This window comes from Mesocricetus auratus, unplaced genomic scaffold (assembly GCF_017639785.1).
Source record: "Mesocricetus auratus isolate SY011 unplaced genomic scaffold, BCM_Maur_2.0 Super-Scaffold_6730, whole genome shotgun sequence".
NCBI classification, from domain to species: domain Eukaryota; kingdom Metazoa; phylum Chordata; class Mammalia; order Rodentia; family Cricetidae; genus Mesocricetus; species Mesocricetus auratus.
In genome coordinates, this window is record NW_024429184.1 from 1,329,344 (window position 1) to 1,347,099 (window position 17,756).

The following is a 17,756-nucleotide window of genomic DNA, read 5'->3' on the forward strand; positions in this document are numbered from 1 at the left end:
CTGCCCGACTGTCACAGCGTCTCTGCATCATGGCCTGCATGAGACTGTGAGACTAGAAGCCCAGTATGGCTCCATTTCTGTGTGTTCAAACTCCCCCTCCCCGCCATTTTTTTTTTTGTTGTTGTTTTTTTTGAGACAGAGTTTCTCTGTATAGCTTTGGAACCCTTTAAAAACTTTTGTCAGGTTTTATGTGAAAATTCTTACACACTCCAACTCCAAATCCAGCTTTAATTTTTAATTGGACTGGGATTTCAAAAAGACAATTTGCATAATATATCTGTATTGAACAGCAGAAGCAAACATTTGGAAAGATTGATGAAATTTTATCCTGTTGGAAATACGATATATCAATAGGCCAATGTACTCTTTTTCTTGGATCTTTTTTTTTTTTCTGGATGATTTGTCCTTTTTCTTCAGATGTCTCATTTGTCCAGTGGTCTTTGGATTCCTTACCTGGATGCCTTTATTCTCCTGAAAACACAAAAACAAAACCCTTCCCCAACCCATTTTTGGGAGGTTACCTCATAGCAAGTTATATCTGATCAAATGAAAAGCATTTGTTAGTTTTATAGGTTAGATTAAACGGATATTCTGCTTGATGAACGATCTCTTCTAATTAAAAAGTTTCTCCTGTTCAAATCTAATCTTTTAGAGATTCTCCTACAGTGACTGGGAATGATTGAGCTGAATTTGCCATGGGGGCCTGTGAGAGAGCCCCTCAAGGCATTTCCTGATGGCAAAGGGTTACCTTGACTGTCCCTTGTCGATCTACATTCATTAGTCCAATGCCTGCCTTTAGCACACCTTTTGTATAATCTAGAAGGGAGGAGTATTCTGTTTGTATTATGCTTAGGAAAAAACCTTGTGTCTAGGAACACCCTGTTTACAATCCCTTTTAAGGTGACCTTGTTTGCCACAATTGAAGAACTTGACATTTTGATTTTTTCTTCTCCTCTCCTATCAAAGCATCATCATGGTCATGAGATTGAATATTGATTATATCTCAGACCCATTCCTCCAAGGGTGCTGATCATGCCTTTGAAGGCCTAATTATCTGTTTGCATTGAGAATTAGCATTTTCAAAACCAGAGATTCAATTATTATTGGTCTAGCTTTGATATCATTCTGTTTACTGCTGATGCCAATCTTTGTAAGAAATCAGTCAAGGTTTCTATCAAGTCCTGTATGGCTTAATAAATTATTCAGTCTTTTTTCCTACTTCAATTCTGTCTGTTCCAAGAATTAAAAGCTGCTTCATGGTATAATGCCAGGGTGTAGTCATCATATAGAGATTGCCTTTCTATAGTAGCATAATCTCTTTGTCCAAGAAGTTGATCTTGGGAGATTTCCATACCTTTAGCTCTCTCTCCTCTGTTGTCCAATGGTCTTAGCCACTTGTTTGGACCAGGTTCTCCATTGTAATTGTGGACCAGGCTTCCAGACTGTTGTAACCAAGTGTATCCAGTCTTTAGGGATAATTCTATTATAAGTTAATATCTTCACAAATAATGAATTCATGCCATATGAGACTATAGCTTCCTTGAATCTCCTTAATCTAACATTGCCACAGGAGTGCAGTCAGCTCTTACAGAACCTCTATCACTGGGCAATTCCTGTAAGGTTACTGAATATATTAAGGTATATTAAGGTTGGTTGTTTGAAAACCTTAGGCTGTTCCTCTCTAACCTTATAATGCAATGCTGGAATTGGTTCTCCTTTAAATTCTTCTGTCTAGATTTGAATATCTCTGATCTGTTTTATTTTTTCCTAAGGCCTGTATCTTGGTACTCATACCAAACAACTTTTTAAGAGATAAACCAAGAATTATCGAAAATGACAGCAAGGATTATCAAGATGGTAATTGACAGTATGTCAATCCTAGTTAAGTTGATTATCCCTTCATTTACTTGTTCCAATTTTAAACCATCCATTGTGTAATCATACAGAGACCTAACTCTCCATTGTAATAGTGTTTACCATGTTTTAATGTGGGAAAAAACCCTCTCTTTTAACTATTCCTGCCTTTAAGAATTCCCAGTTGTCTCACTAAATCTGCCGCTGATGACGATGACGATGTGAGGCTGATTGCTGCTGCGTAAAACAGTAAAAGCCTGACTGAATTTCAAGGCAGCAGCCTGAAAAGGGGGTCCAGAAAAAGCCACCCGGAGAGAAAAAAGGAAAACCTAGCCCATAGAGCAGTGACTGACCACGTGTGGCTCTGGCCTATGCTGGTGCCTGCAAAGCCACAGACAGTTTTTTCCTGAATTTGTACCCAAAAGATGGATGCCAGATGTAGCAAGAATTCTAATTGGCCTCAATAATAAAAACTTGGGGTTAATGCTGAAGATTAGAGAAGCAAAGTGGCTAGCCACTAGATAGTTCTCACCTCTACCAGTGTTCAGACCAAAGGGGCGATTCTGTCCTCAGACTGCCTTCTCATACTGACTGCCTAGACTGCATCTGTACCTATGAGAGCCAGAACTCCACTGAGCTCCTGCCTCCTCCCCCTTATTATATTCTCTCTCTTCCCAGCCATATCACTTTTTTCTCCACTTCCCTAGTGCTGGGCTAAAGGTGTGTACCACCACTGCCTGGCCTCCATGGCTAACTAGTGTGGCTAGCTTTGCACTTTGATCTTCAGACAAGCTTTATTTGTTAGACTATAGACAAAATATCACTGCAACTGACTTTTTCAACATTCTTGAAATAAGACCTTTCGTTAGCATGATGTATTATTATTTTTATGTAACACTGGATTTTCTTTGATATTTTACTCATGATTTTTATTCTATTTGCCTTTGTGTTCAAGTAACGTATATTTTACTCTGCCTTTTGGAATATACATATGTGTAATAAATCATATGATTTTAACTTTATACAATGTATGTTATTTCTTAGGTTAAAGAGAAGACTCTGTAGGTAAAGGCACTTTGCTGCCAGACTTGACAGCCTTGAATTTGACAGTTTGTTCCCCAGAGCCCACATAGTGGAAAGAGAGAACCAACTCCAGCAACTTGTCTATTGACTTCCAGTAAATGTCCTCTTTTATCTGCTGGCACATGAGATTTTAGCTCTCAGGCCTGGCTTAGTTTTCTGTTGGTTGTGTTAAATGGAGGTGCTAACATCCAGCATAGGGTTCCTACTGGCTGTTAGAGACTACAGTTAATCTTAGGTGGATATGTACTCTGAAATGGAAAAACTGGATAAATTCCTTATTTATAGTATTATATATTATTTTATATTAAATTTCATAGTAGCAAGCTTTTTAAAAACTGATGTAAACTTTAAGATGTAATATATGTTATTATATATTCAACATTTCATGAAGGTGTGTGTGTGCACGCCTGTGTGCGCCTGTGGCATGAATGTGGACGTCAAGGAACACATTGCTGGAATCAGTTTTCTGTCTTTGTAATGTGGGTTCTGTGGTTGAACTTAGATCATCAGGCTTGGTGACAAACACCTTTACCCATGGAGCCATCTCACCATCCCAGGAAATAATGTATTTTAAGAGACAACAGCCACATAGGACATGTATGCACAGTATAACATTTTTATGTAGTATTGTAGAGATAGATACCTAACAGATTAAGGGTGTGATCTTCAAGGCTGTAATTAGATACCACCATCAGTTCTTATCAGTTGGCTGTAAACTTGGAGGTCTCCAAAGATATTTCTCAGGTTTACTAGTTTGTCTCAGTGCTGGGGTAATAGGCGTTTACTGCCAAAGCTGTTACTGTAGCCAGAGTTTTCACACTGCCAAAATACTGTTAATTGAGTCATTGCTCATGTGGCTTGATTTCCAGCCTCTTCCCTTTATTACCTAGCTTTAGTTGCAAATCCCCAAGCATGTACTTGATCTTTTTAGAAGTATCTGTCCCCTTCCTGAGTTATTGCTTAGCAAAAACTGTTTAGGAGTTCCCCTCTGTCAATTACTTCCTTAAGTATGAGCTCTCTGATGTGATCAGAGGTCTCATCATTGAGTAACAAAGGCATTCCAATAGCTGGGTAAGTTTCAGTGATCTAAAAGTATCCCTTCTGATCAGTGGTATAGGTCAGCCAAAATCTTTATTATTTTATTTTTGAGACAGGTCTCTTTGCATAACCCTGACGGTCCTGGAACTCACCATTGTAGACCAGGCTGGCCTTGAACTCACAGAGATCTGCCTACCTTTGCTTCCAGTGCTGGAATTAAAGCCGTGGGGTCACCATGCCCAACTCAAATTCTTTATTATGCAATAATACAAAATTCAAATATATGGTAGATGTGTATGATACAGTGCTTCACACATTTTATATTTAAACTCAATCTTGTGTCATTCTTTGTAGAAGAAGAAAATAACCATAGAAAGGTTTAGTTCATTAACTAAGACCAGCAAATAACATTTGACATGAAAATATAAGTCTGTTGGTCCCATTATATTTCCTGGAGCCTCTAAGAGAGTTAGTAGTTGTGCTTTCTCAAGGTGTAGTAATTATGTAGTTTATGAATATTTTTTTAAACTTAAAGGTGCTTTCAAATAATATATATAAATAAGACATTTCATAATTTTAGTGTGTGTTCTCATATGTGTGTATATACATACACAAAATCTGGACACTTTTTATAGAAACTTTCAGTTTGAAACAATATTTTTCTATATTATGGGTATTTGCAATTAATATGGTTATATTTTTTTCAGCCATTAGACAGTTGGTAAATGCTATTGTGATTTGTTTGGTCCTGTAGTATGTGTTCACTAACCTTAATTGGGTCCTTTACCATAGTTCTTCAGTTTTGTTTCGAGCACGTTTTCTTCTCTTCTTACCCTGACAGCTGTAGGCCTTTTCCTACTATTGATACCCTTCTGACTTGTTCTGTGCCTTCCAAGTCTTAGTACATGACATTGCCTTCAATTTTGTAGCAACTAGTAGTAGCAAGATTTCTTTTCACCTACTTGCCTTCAAGGAGAGCAGCACCTTCATTGGCACTTTTGAGTACTTTATAGATACAATGAGGAAACTCCACTTCAGTTACAAGAACAGCTGTAACCATAGCTGTTGTTGAAGCTATGGCTTTGGCTTTAGGATGTCTTGCTCTAGTCACAACTTCTTCAAACAGCTTGCTTGCACTGACTCTTAAGTGTGTGTGTGTGTGTGGTGGGGAATGCATGACAGGTCTTGGTGATCTTCAGATGATCCTATCTATGTTGATGCTCTTCTCGCGCAGAACATGAATGAGTGTGCCTTAACAAAAAGTCGCATTGGTACTCAGGAGTCTGTGTACATTTAAAGCTTGTAAGATTGATGGAATTAGAGCTTATGTACAAGCCTTCACTTCTGCCCGTTTCTGATGAGGAAGCCTATTTCTCAGTTCTTGGCAGTTGAGGCACTCCCCTGGGTTGCAACATTTGGCTGTAGTAGAATTGAGTGTCTGCCTCAGTCTTTGCCTTTGTGTCTAGCAGTCTCTTCCTCCTCCCTCTTCCTTTCTCCATTTCCTTCCCTGTCTTCCCCCTTGTTTTGCTCTTTTCCCTTCTCTTCCTTCCCCTCTCTTCTCCCTTCCTTCCCTCTCCCTCCCTTCCTTCTTTCCTTCCTTCTTGGCTACAGCTAAGGTTGGCATTGAATTTCTGATTCTCCTCTCTCTCCCTGAGTGCTAGGATAAAATTATATGTGTGTAACACCATGCTTAGCTATTATATGTGATTGTTTTTATGTTAGGTAATTTTCCAGTTCCGTAATGGTTAATGTTTATTGCCAACTTGATAGGATCTATAATCACTTGGGAGACAAATCTCCGCACTTAAAGGTGGGAGGAAATCACATCCTAAGTGTGGGTAGCATCATTCCTTGGGCTAGGGGCCTGAGTTGAGTAAAAATGAGGAAATAGGGCTGAAGAAATGATTCAGTAAAGAGCACGTATGTTCTCGCAGAGAACTAAGTTTGGATTCATGTATGATTCCAGAGAATCTGGTGCCCTCTTCTGGAATCTGAAGGCTGTTATGCTATATGTGTATGGACACATATGCTATATGTCCATACACATATAGCATACACACAAAATTTAAAAAAGTATTGTTTTTAAAGGAGAAAGTTAGTTGAATACCAGCTTTCATTTTTGTGTTCAGCTTTGTTTCTTGATTATGGATATAATTTGGCCAGCTGCATTATACTTTTGTAGCCATGTCTTTCTTGTCCTGATGGACTGTGCCCCCACATTGGGATCCAAAATAAACTCTTCCTTCCCAAGTTAATTTTTGTCATGTATTAAATCATAGTAATGAGAAAAATAACACAAGTTTTTTTTTCTAATTCTGAATATAGTAAGGGCTTGTCTATCTTTTCCTCTTTCTTTTTCTAAGGTTGCTATAGTTTGAACCTGGGTTTTGTACATAGCAAGAATATGCCATGACAGTAAACTAAACCTGCAGTTCTCTCCAAATCTTTTTCCTCTCCCACCCCCAGCTCCCTTTCTTTCTCTCTCTTCCCTTCTACCACTCCCCTTTTAGATAGGGTTTCACTGTACATTCAGTTAGTCTTGAACTCTTTCTTCATCCTTTTACCTCAACCCTTTGAGTGCTAAAGTTACATGCTCTTACCATGCTTGGTCCAAAAGCCCTCTGTGCATGCTCTCTCTCGTTCTCTCTCTCTCTCTCTCTCTCTCTCTCTCTCTCTCTCTCTCTCTCTCTCTCTCTCTCTCTCTCTCTCTCCCTCCCTCCCTCTCTCTCTCTCTCTCTCTCTCTCTCTCTCTCTCTCTCTCTCTCTCTCTCTCTCTCTCTCTCCCTCTCTTCCTTTCTCCCTCCCCCCTCTCCTCTCACGCCCTCCCCCCTCTCTCTCCCTCTCTCCTCTCTCTCCCTCTCTCTCCTCTCTCCCCCCTCTTTCCCCTCTCCATCCCCTCCTGGTTTGAAACAGGGTTTATCTTTGTAGCCCTAACTGTCCTGGAACTCGCTCTGTAAACCAGGCTGGCCTTGAATTTACAGAGATCCCCCTGCCTTGTCTCTAGATTGCTGGGATTAAAGGTGTGCACCCCCATTACACAGTTAACAAACCTACTTTTATATTTTTGGTTGTGAGTCTAGCCTTTAATGGCTGAGTCATCTCTCCAGCTCACAAATCTACTTTTAATCACATTTCAAACACCCCCCGGGAGGTGCTTGGGTGGTAGCTATATGAGAGTTCCTAATAAATAATTGAACTGTATGGGCTTGTGCTTTAAATATTTTCTTTTTTTAAATTTCAAAATGAACAAAATTTAAAGACTATAGGAAAAATTTAAATTTCTTACATTCCTTTATATGCTAAAGAAAATTTTAGGTCAAAGTCTTGAATACAGACAGCAAAATCAGAAGGTATTAGAAAAAATACAGATAAATATATGTGTTAGGTCTCTCCAAGACTACTTACTGCTAGGTTAAGAACTTGAGAGTCAAGGAAGACTCACTGGACTTGTACTCCCAGATTATATTTATTGCGTTAAAACCACCGAAGGGAAAAGGTGTTATGGAATGAAGTCTGGAGGAAACCATATCCAAGCTTCCAAGTCTCCTTTCCTGGCATTTACCCAGAAGAGGCTTTAATTCCTGTCCTGATGAGTTGGTGAGCTGTGATATATGTAAAATGGTGTCTAATAGGGATACTCATTAGAGACTCAGTGTCACATTTTTCATTTGGAGCTGGTCATATTGGCACCCTTTGTCCAAATGTACCAAAATTCTCCAAGAAGAAAAACCAGTGTTTAGCATAAAGCATATTGATTTTTTTAAAACAGTTCAGACATGGTGAGTCATTCTTAATCTAAATGGTGGCAATATTTTTCCATTGTAAAGTTAATTTATTTTCTTATATAATTTCTAAGTAGTAACTACATCCAGGCTACCCTGAAAAGAGAAAGGGGGTGGGAATGAAGCTATACTTCTCTTTAGGAACACACTACATATGAAATCTTGTCCTTTCATAAGAAAGATTAAGCTTCCTTTTCCTTCAGTTTCTTTAATAATTTATTGACATCAAAATAGATGTTTCTAGTTTGGCTTTTTAACCCAGCACTATGCTATTTGTTGTGTTCTGTTATTAATTGATCCAGTATTGGCCAGTAGGAGTTCTTTCAGGTTGATTTCTAAACCTTTTTGACATTTTCATGTCATCTCTAATACTGTAAGATGTTTTAGGTTTACCTGTCTCTTAAGCTTTAGAATTAGTTATTTTCCTAAGAAATCTGTACTCATTTTATTACATAATGATATTTAAAAACAAAATTTACCAGGATATAGGGTTTGCATGTTGCTATGAGGGTGTGACTGCTTCTTGTCTTTTTTTTTTTTTTTTTGGTTTTTACGAGACAGGGTTTCTCTGTATTGTTTTGGAGGCTGCCAGTCCAGCTTAGCCTTGAACTCAAAGAGATCCGCCTGCCTCTGCCTCCCGAGTGCTGGGATTAAAGGCGTGAGCCACCACCGCCCGGCTGCTTCTTGTCTTTTTAGGACTCACTTGACTTCCTTCTCAGAGTATTTGAGGCAAACGAAAAAGTAATTCTTAGTATCTGTTATAAAACTTGGCTAAGGGTAGTCAGAGTTTCATTTATATAACTTCTGATGCCTGTCTATTGGCTAATATTCTACTTATTATTTATAGCACAAATTCTAGTTTGTCTTAATAATAAAAACCCAGAGACAGATATTGGGGTTAAAGCTGAAGATCAGAGAAGCAAAGTGGCCAGCCACTAGAGAGTTCTTACCTCTACCAAGGCTCAGACCAAAGGGGGGTGATCCTGTCCTTAGAGTGACTGCAGACTGCAATGCTCTCCACCAGACCTCAGACTGCTCCCTTAGACTGCACTGAGCTCCTGCCTTGTTTGTGTTCTCTCTAGTGCTAGTATTGAAGGTGTGAGCTCTGTTTCTCTTTTAGACCGATTCACTCTCCAAGTAGCCCAGGGTGGCCTTGAATTCACAGAGATCCATCTGCCTCTGTCTCCCATGTGTTGGGATTAAAGGTGTGGCCACAACTGCCTGTTCTCTATGGCTAACTAGTAGCTTAGGTGTGTGGCTAACTAGTGGTTTAGCTCTTAACTAGGTGGGTGATTAACTAGGCAAACTTTATTTGTTAGATTACAAATAAAATATCACTACAACTATTTGAAGTACATTTCAGTAACTATAGTAGTTCACCTGGAAACTTTTTTGTTTTTATCACTACATAGTGAAGACTTTTAAAAATACATTCTTAAATTGAGACATAGTTGGTATGATACCGAGATCAAGCTCATTGTCACTGATAATTTCTTTTACAAGTAATAGGGTATACGTGTGCGTGCGCGTGTGCGAGTTTGTGCATGTGCGTGTGTGTGTACGTGTGTGTGTGTCCTCATACCCAGGGAAGCCAGAGGAGGGTTTGAATGTCTTGCTCTATTATTCTACACTTTGAGGCAGGGTTATTCTTGCTTACTTTAACCTGGAGTTGGGCTGCTGTGTAAGATCCTCATTTGTCTGCCTAGTCACAGTGCTAGGGTTATAGGTGTTCATGTGACTGTATCCAGGTTTTTTACCTGAGTTCTGGTTATTTGAACTCAGATCTTTATGTTTGCACAGCAAGAGCTTTTACTTGCGGAACCATCTCCATCTCCCATTTTGAGACTGTCTTGCTGTGCAGAACAGGATGGCTTTGAACTTAGCGTGGTCTCCCTGCCTTGGCCTTCTAAATGCAGGATTGCACTCATGCATCACTGTGCTTAGTGCTACTGGCAGCACTGTTTTCCCCCCAGTGTTGAGGGTCATACCTTTGACCTCATAAATGCCTAGTACCTAAAAAACTGACAGTAACTTTCAGCTGGATATTTGGCATATATGTGAGTTCCATCTCCATCACCTTCCCCTCTGTCTTATGGTTCACTGGCTAGAGATACATGGTGGCTTGTTCAGTAATTACAATCTACATTTTGCTGAACACACCCCCATGGTCTTGTCCAGCATTGTTCTCACTGTAGCTTACCTGTGGGAAACTTGTCTCTGATTTTCTAATTCAGCCACAACACAGTAGTGGTCGGTGATTATTCTGTCTCTGGAGAAACCTCATCAGTTATATTGTTCCTGACATCTAGTTAAAGGTCCTCTGTCCTGTTCTGCTAGCCAGGTCTAGAAGAGTCTTTAAAAACAAAACAAAACAAAACTTGTATCTTTTCTTAGTAACTAAGTCCTTCAGAAAGATCAAGTAACTTTGTATATAGGAAGGAATTTCATGACTCTTGCCTGTTCTCCTTTCTAGAGATTAAATATCCAAAAACAGTTGCAAGGTAGCATGCAATTAACTATTGCATGATTAGCTATTACAGCTTTTTAAAGCAGTACTTCTTGGTTATGTCAGAGTCATTTGTCTTTGGGGGCTAGTCTGATTGAAGTTCTTGACAATCTGTAATATAGAAAATAGGATTGCATTATAAAAATAGGCTTGGATATGTTTGATTTGTCAAGTTCTCTTTTGTTTTCTTTTTATATTATAGATCAACTCGAACGGGTCTTTTTACGACTTGGCCATGCAGAAACAGATGAACAGTTACAAAATATTATATCTAAATTCCTTCCTCCTGTTTTGCTCAAGCTTTCCAGCACCCAAGAAGGTGTACGGAAAAAGGTAAGCATGTTGGGAGCCGTTTGGGAGAATAAATGGTGAATAAGTGGATGTATATCATAGCGTTTTTCTCTAATTTCCATTATTGAAATGTAGGCTCATGATCCTAATTACAGCCGTTCCCAGTGTATGGTGAGTCTAAAACCAGCTTTCATGATGGAAAAGCCTAACAGCCTTTACTGCCATTGTGTGTTTGTTACCAGTGCCAGGTGATTTAATCAAGATAATTATCTGGACTGATCTAAAATCCAATATGAAAGCCAGTGTAGAAAGGGGAAATGTTCTTTAATCATGGTTGATGGTGAATATATCCTTAAATAAAGGTAATAAAAGGTAAGCAAATAAATATTTTGAAAGCAGACTATTTTATATAACTTATACTTTATGTCCTATAAAACACTATTTCAAAAAGTTATGTAACTATAATATCACTATTTTGTTTTTAAATTGTTCTATGTAGAACACTTTCCCCTTTAATTTGTAGCATAGTTAATTATATTTCCAGTATATTTGTGATAGGCCTTCTGGTCTTTGAGCTGTCATCGGTTTCACCTCTTGGGTTTTTATAATTGATTGACATTGACTTGAATGTCTGATTTGAGTTCAGTTGGAAGAGTATCTACTAGAATGTCCATTTTGTTTGTCTCAGGAAAGGATGGACATATGTTTGTTAACCCTTGCCTTCTGTTGTTGAGGTAGACAGTGTTTGGTTATGCCATTCTATTTAAGACTCTTCAGTGGATTTTTCTTGCTCTCAGGATATAAAAGGCCTTTTACAAGTTGATGACTATTTACTTAGTGTTATTTGTCTGGTTATTACTGAAGGTTTTCTATATGTTTTGTGGTACAGGCTGTATTTATCTGTTGCTAAGACAAAATACCTAACAAAAGCTTCTTAAGGAAGGAATTTATTTTGGCTCACAGTTTAAGAAAGGATGTTTAGAAGATATCGTAGTAAGAATATGAAGGCAATTCGTTATATTATATTCATTCAATAAGCAGAGAATGGATGGGACGTGAGGCCTGGCTATAAAACCAGAATACCTCCTCTCCAGTGACCAACTTAACTCCAGTGAGATTTTACTGCCTAAAAAGGTTTTACTTTTTCAAAACAGCACCACCAGCTGGGTACTAAATAATAAAATGGGGATGGGCTTAGGGGGCGCATTTCACATTTTTTAGGGGGGAGAGAGAGGAGGAGATGGAAGAACACCTGGAGACCGGGACGGCCGAGCTGGATGGGTGGGGGCATCTTGGTAAGGTTAAGAGATGGTGGATTCTCAACTGGGCCTGAGTGTGATGCCCTTGGTGAACTAAAGAAGGCCACAGCGATTCAGTGGATGAGGAGACAGGCTCTAGAGCACTGATCTGAAAGGGTGGTAGTGATATCTTTACTTAAATGTTGAAGCTGTTTGGACTGAAAGCTGAAAGTGGAGTTCAGGAAGTAGCCAAAGAATCATTGTGTTAGTTTAGGCTGAGTATTTTTAGTAGATCAAAAACAAACAAACTTGTTTACTTAAGGTATTTTATTTATTTTGTAGATAATCATCTATCTATAATTATCTGTCTTGTGTATCATTCATTTCTGTTATACTATTTATCCTATTATCCTTCCAAATGGAGAAATTTCATTCTTGCTTTTCAGAGTTCTTTTTGTATGTTTTTGTGTGTAATACATGTTTGTATGTGCATGTGACTGTTCATATGTAAAAGCTAGAGATTGATGTTGGATAGCTTTCCCAGTTGCATTCCATCTTTTAAATATGTTTCCAAGATTTAAAAATTTTTTATTTTGTCTGCATGGATGTTTAGCCTGCATCAATGTCTCTTTACCATGTAGATGCCTGGTACCCACTGAGGCCAGAAGGAGGTCTACCAGATCCCCTGGAACTGGAGTTACAGATGGTTGTGAGCCACAATATGGGTGCTGGGAAGTGAATCTGGGTCCTCTGAAAGAGCAACCAGTGCTCTTAATCCATGTGCCATCTTTTCAACCCCTCTACTTTTCCCTTGAGACATGGTCTCTTATTACCTGGGCCTCACTGATTTGGCTAGACTGGCTGGCCAGTGAGCTCCAGGAACCCTGCTTCATTTCCCCAGTGCATGTGGTATCATGTCCAGCTTCTTTTCTTTCTTAGGACTTGCATTGTGACTGGCTGGGCGCCTTTAATCCCAGCACTCAGGAGGCAGAGGCGGGTGGATATCTGTGAGTTCGAGGTCAGCCTGGTCTACAGAACTAGTTCCAGAACAGCCAAGGCAGTGAACCCTGTCCCCAAAACCTAAAACCCAAAACCCAAAAAACATGGCTTCTGTGGGGTGAACTTCGGCCTGCTTAGCAAGTCTTCTCAGCTCTTGTTTTGTTGGTCACTATTACCAAAATTATGGTATTTGTTTGCTTGCTTATTTATTTATTTACTTGTTTGTTTATTTGTGCAGGCCTCTAATCCAGTACTTTCTACATGCTTGACAGTTAATATACCATTCAGCCATACCCCTAGCTTAGGTTTAATTTTTCTTAGGTCTGAGTTGTTTTGAAAGACAAACTGGTATAAAGATTTATTTTCCTCTTATTAATTGTATTCTATTTTATTCCATTTTTTATTTTTCTCATAAGATTTTTAGTATATGTTAGTGTAATAATGATTATTATGTGTTAAGAAAAGTGCTAGGTTTACAAGATAATATGAAATAATTCTTTCCCACATTTTATAGGTAGAGCTAAATTTAGAATGACTAATGGACTTTTATTTTTATTTGCTTGTACATTACTGTTTTTTTTTTTTTAAGATAGAGTCTCACTATGTATTCCTTGCTGGCCTGGAACTCTATGTAGACCAGAATGGCCTCGAACTCACAGATCTGTCTGCCTCAGCCTGTGTGCTAGTATTTAAGGCATGCTCCACCATTCCTGAGAATTAATGAATTTGTAAAAGACCAAATAATGAATAGGTGAACCAGGATTTAACGTTTAAAATACAAGCTTTGTCACCAAATAAATTTTTTTCATTATGTTTCAAGAATGCTCAAAATGAATAAAAACCTGTTTTTAAGTTGTCTTTGCTATTAAAGTTATGTCTTAGTTATACTGACATGCAATGTTTGCTTTTATTTTTGACTTAGCTATTAATGAAAACGTGTTTTTTAGTTTTGAAGTATTTTCCTTGTTTTATTTCATTCTGGACTGAGTCCTGACTAAATTTTTCTTTGGTTGTGCTTTGGATGGCTACCACCCAGGCTTTGGTGCACGAGGAGCATGTGCTCTGCCACTGAGTTATGTCTGCACTCCTAAAGTAGACTCTGTGCTCTGAGAAAAGTCCTTCGTAAGATTAAAAAAAATGTTTGAGAAATGTGGAGCTCAGTATGTCCTGAGCTGTTAACACTGTAGAGTTATGACTTGAGAATCTGTCTTCTGGTTTGGATATTGATAGTCATGGATGCAATTTTCTGCAGTTACAGTTTTCTCGTGAGTTTAATATTTTGGCTTGATGCATTTCAATGTACAAATTTACCATTGTATTGATAATTATAGTATGAATACATATGTGTATGTGTATATATATATGTATTGGCAAAGTGACTTGTTAAACAAACTTGAGAATTTCTGAGAGAAGGGAAATGATCCTTAAGGCTGGTATATTTAACATCATTGCCACTCTTTGACATACCTTTTCATGTAATCTTGCTGCTTGCCTTTGAAGTATTACCATTTGAGTCCTACAAATGGGAATAGTGATCCTGAAATTAATAGTAATTGCTAAAATTATTGGACTATGCCTCAACAATTCTGTGAGGTATAGGTCTTCTAATTATTCCTATTTTATAGATGAAAAAACTGGAACTTAGATAAGTAATTGCCTTATATCACATGACTAACAATGCACTTTATAAATAGGGACTTAATAGATGAGTAATTTCAAAATTAAGGAGGTTTCTGCCAGGTAATGCTTCTGTGTAATGGCTACATAAGTTACTTTTTTTTTTACTGTATTTATGAGGGTAAATTTAGTTTATCCAAGGTCAGTCAAAGTAAATAGGGGTTAAAATGACTCTGAAGGCAGTAATAGAACATTTCTTGTGTTATTTTGACTTTTATACAGTGGGTTCTTGATAGGAATCTGCTTTCATAGTATGTAGTCATGTGTTGTTATGCCTTGTAAATTATAGAACCAATGTAATAGTAATTGTCATTTGAATAGTATTGTTAATAAATTGAGAATACCATTTTTCCTCTTTAATAACTATTTAAAATAAGACTCATGAAAGATTCATTTTTAAATAGAACTCATTTATATCATAGTCTCATGTACTACTGGCAGGAGTATAAATTGTTATCATCATTTTTGAAGCTACTTGGAAATATCTGCTTAAACTGGGCATGTGCATAACCTCATGACCAAACACTTCTGGTCTTGGATTTATATGCAACAAGAATAATCACATATGCCTTTCAACTGGCTTGTCTAAATATATTCATATCAGCACTATACTTAGTCACCCAAACTGTATTTTCACAAAGTTGCTTTGAGGCATCAGTGCGTGTTTCTGAATAATATATCATAGATGCAGCCCTCCAGAATAGTTTAAATGTTCAGTCTTTCTTAGGTGAGGTTAAAAAAAATGTTGGAGTAAGATCGAGGTTATTTATCATAAACTTGTATATTTCCCTTTCTTTCCAAAGGAATTGTTGATGTGTTGATTTCTACTTTTGTTCCTTTCCCACTAATAGGGGAAGAGGAAGATTTTTCTGTCCTGGAATTTACTCTGTAGACCAGGCTGACCTCAAACTTTCTGCTTCTGCCTCCTGAATAGTCAAATTAAAGGTGTGCATACACCGCCACTACCCAGCTTTTACTTGATTTCTTTAGTGGTATCATGAGTTTCAGGATAAAGTAAACATATTTCAGTGTTTTGCTAAATTCTATTGTAATCCAGATCCTGTTTTTATAAATTCTTGTCGTTCTGGGCGTCGGCCTGGATATAATTTGCCATATTCGTTTTGACCCTTGTTCCTTTTACAAACTGGTTTTCTGCTTGAGATCATCTAACCCCAGAACTTAGTGTTTCTATCACTGTTTCTCAGAAGTGCTCCTTGGTTTGACAGATCAAGAGTGTCTAGAAACAGTAGAATCTTACATTTTGTATTCTTGGTATCTTGCAAAATTCAGATATTGTGTTCCTGGTTCTGATACATCCTTTTCTGAGATTCAACTTAATAGTCCTTAAAAGAATGAAATAGTCGCTAATGTCTAAGAAACTAACTTATTTTTAAGATACGATTGGTAACTTCAGTTCTTCTGTCTTTGCCTAGGTAATGGAACTGTTGGTCCATCTGAACAAACGTATAAAAAGCCGCCCCAAAATACAACTCCCAGTAGAGACACTATTGGTTCAGTACCAGGACCCTGCAGCAGTTTCCTTTGTCACAGTAAGAGTTATTTTGGAATTTTTTTATAGTTATATTAAGTCTTCTTAGTGTTTAGTTGATGTCATTAATGTATATTGGCAAACTTAGAATTTCATTCTTAGACCATATGTAACAGAAACGTTTTTTCTTTAAGTGGCATGCTGTCTTTTCACAGAATATTGATTCACAGGTAATGCTGCTTCAAAGAAAATTATGGGAACATGGTAATGAATGCCAGTTTACATTGGACAAAGAAATGTTGGTGAAATGACTGTCAGGTATTTACTCATAGAACCTGAACAAGTGAATCCATAGAAATTAAGAGTAGAATAGGGGTCATCAGAAATTGGGAAAAGGTTAATTGCTAGGTTTGAAGTTAGAGAACAGGAACTGCTGCTGTGTTATTGCCCAGCTAGGGTGAATTTAGGTGACAAGCTGATGCTTTGCAGTAAACAGCTAGAGGTTCCCAGTGTGGGGGTGGGACCTGCAGTCCCACTGACTTGTTAGGTGGAGACATGAGTATTGCTTGAGCTCAGAAATTCAAAACCAGCCTGAGCAACATAATGGGATGTCTTGGAAACAAACACAGGAACAACAAAACAACTTGCAGAAATCTAGGGGGAAAAGGCTTTTCAAGGTTTTGCCTTAATGAAATGATATGTTTAACTTAATGAAAACATTGTATTTTTGATACACACACACACACATACACACACACACATATATATGTGCATATATATATATATATAAATGTCACATGGTACTCTATAGTATGTATAATTTTAAAAAATTACGGTACTGGGGATTAAACCTAGGGTCTTTTGCATGTAAGGCAAGTATACTGCTAAGCTATAGCCCTGCCCCAATACATATAATTTTTGTTTCTATGTAAATAACAGTATTTGATTTTTAGTATATGAGACAAATCTGAATAAAGAGAAGGGTTACAGCACATAGGCATTATAAAGCAATACTGTTTCTGTTGTGTGTATTCAAAAGATCCCTTTCTGTAGTGGAGTAAACCTGAGACTGACAAGTATTACTCTTCATTCTGTTTCATGAAAACAAAATGTAAGAAATGTTGATGTTATATGAAGACAGTGCTTCTCTTGGTTCTTGTGATTTTTAACAATGGGGTGAAATTTACTAAATTGCTTTATCAGGAGTCACAAAACTTTTTGAGGTGTTGTGGCTAATTTTGGAACACAGTTCCATTGCAGATATCTTTTAAGCCAATATAAATATTGAGGCTCAATAACTATGCCAAGTAGAAGGCCTTAATTATGAAGCCTATTCATTTTTGTGATGAAAGCAGCTCTGTCTTATGTGCAAATGTGAATTTATGTCATGGGTTTGCTACCCTTGTGAATTTTGCATGGGTGAAAGAGCTACTGATACCATGTGCAGCACTCAGCTTCCCTGGCTCATCTGCCATCCTCTGCTGAGTTGCTGCTGAGGTGAGGAGCCAGAGTGCTGCAGTTTCCATAGATGGCTTCAGTAACTGAGCAGCTGGGAAATGGAAACCTGGGATTTGTTAACACGTGTAGGATTAATACAGTCATCTTGGAGATGTGACAATAATGTAGGTTTAGATGATTTTTTTTTCTTCTAGTTAATAGTAGTTGTGCATATGACTACTTTAGGTTAAGCTACCTTTCTTGTATAAAAAGCCCACTGTAAAACAGTTTGAATAAATTGTGCTTGGATTCTTCCCCTGATACATAGTATTTTGATTAAACTGTAATAAACCTGTGGAGAG

The 17,756-nt window shown here is 37.8% G+C and overlaps 1 protein-coding gene across 6 annotated transcripts in view; it reads left to right on the forward strand.

Moving 5' to 3' along the window:
* The window catches only part of Ecpas (Ecm29 proteasome adaptor and scaffold), a 114,073-nt gene that overhangs the window by 16,165 nt on the left and 80,152 nt on the right, over positions 1-17,756 (forward strand). For all 6 annotated transcript variants that reach the window (XM_040737895.1, XM_040737890.1, XM_040737883.1 and 3 more), the window contains 2 exons: positions 10,466-10,596; positions 15,902-16,018. In XM_040737895.1, coding sequence (XP_040593829.1) covers positions 10,466-10,596; positions 15,902-16,018 — 248 coding nt within the window. The remainder of the gene's footprint in view (positions 1-10,465; positions 10,597-15,901; positions 16,019-17,756) is intronic.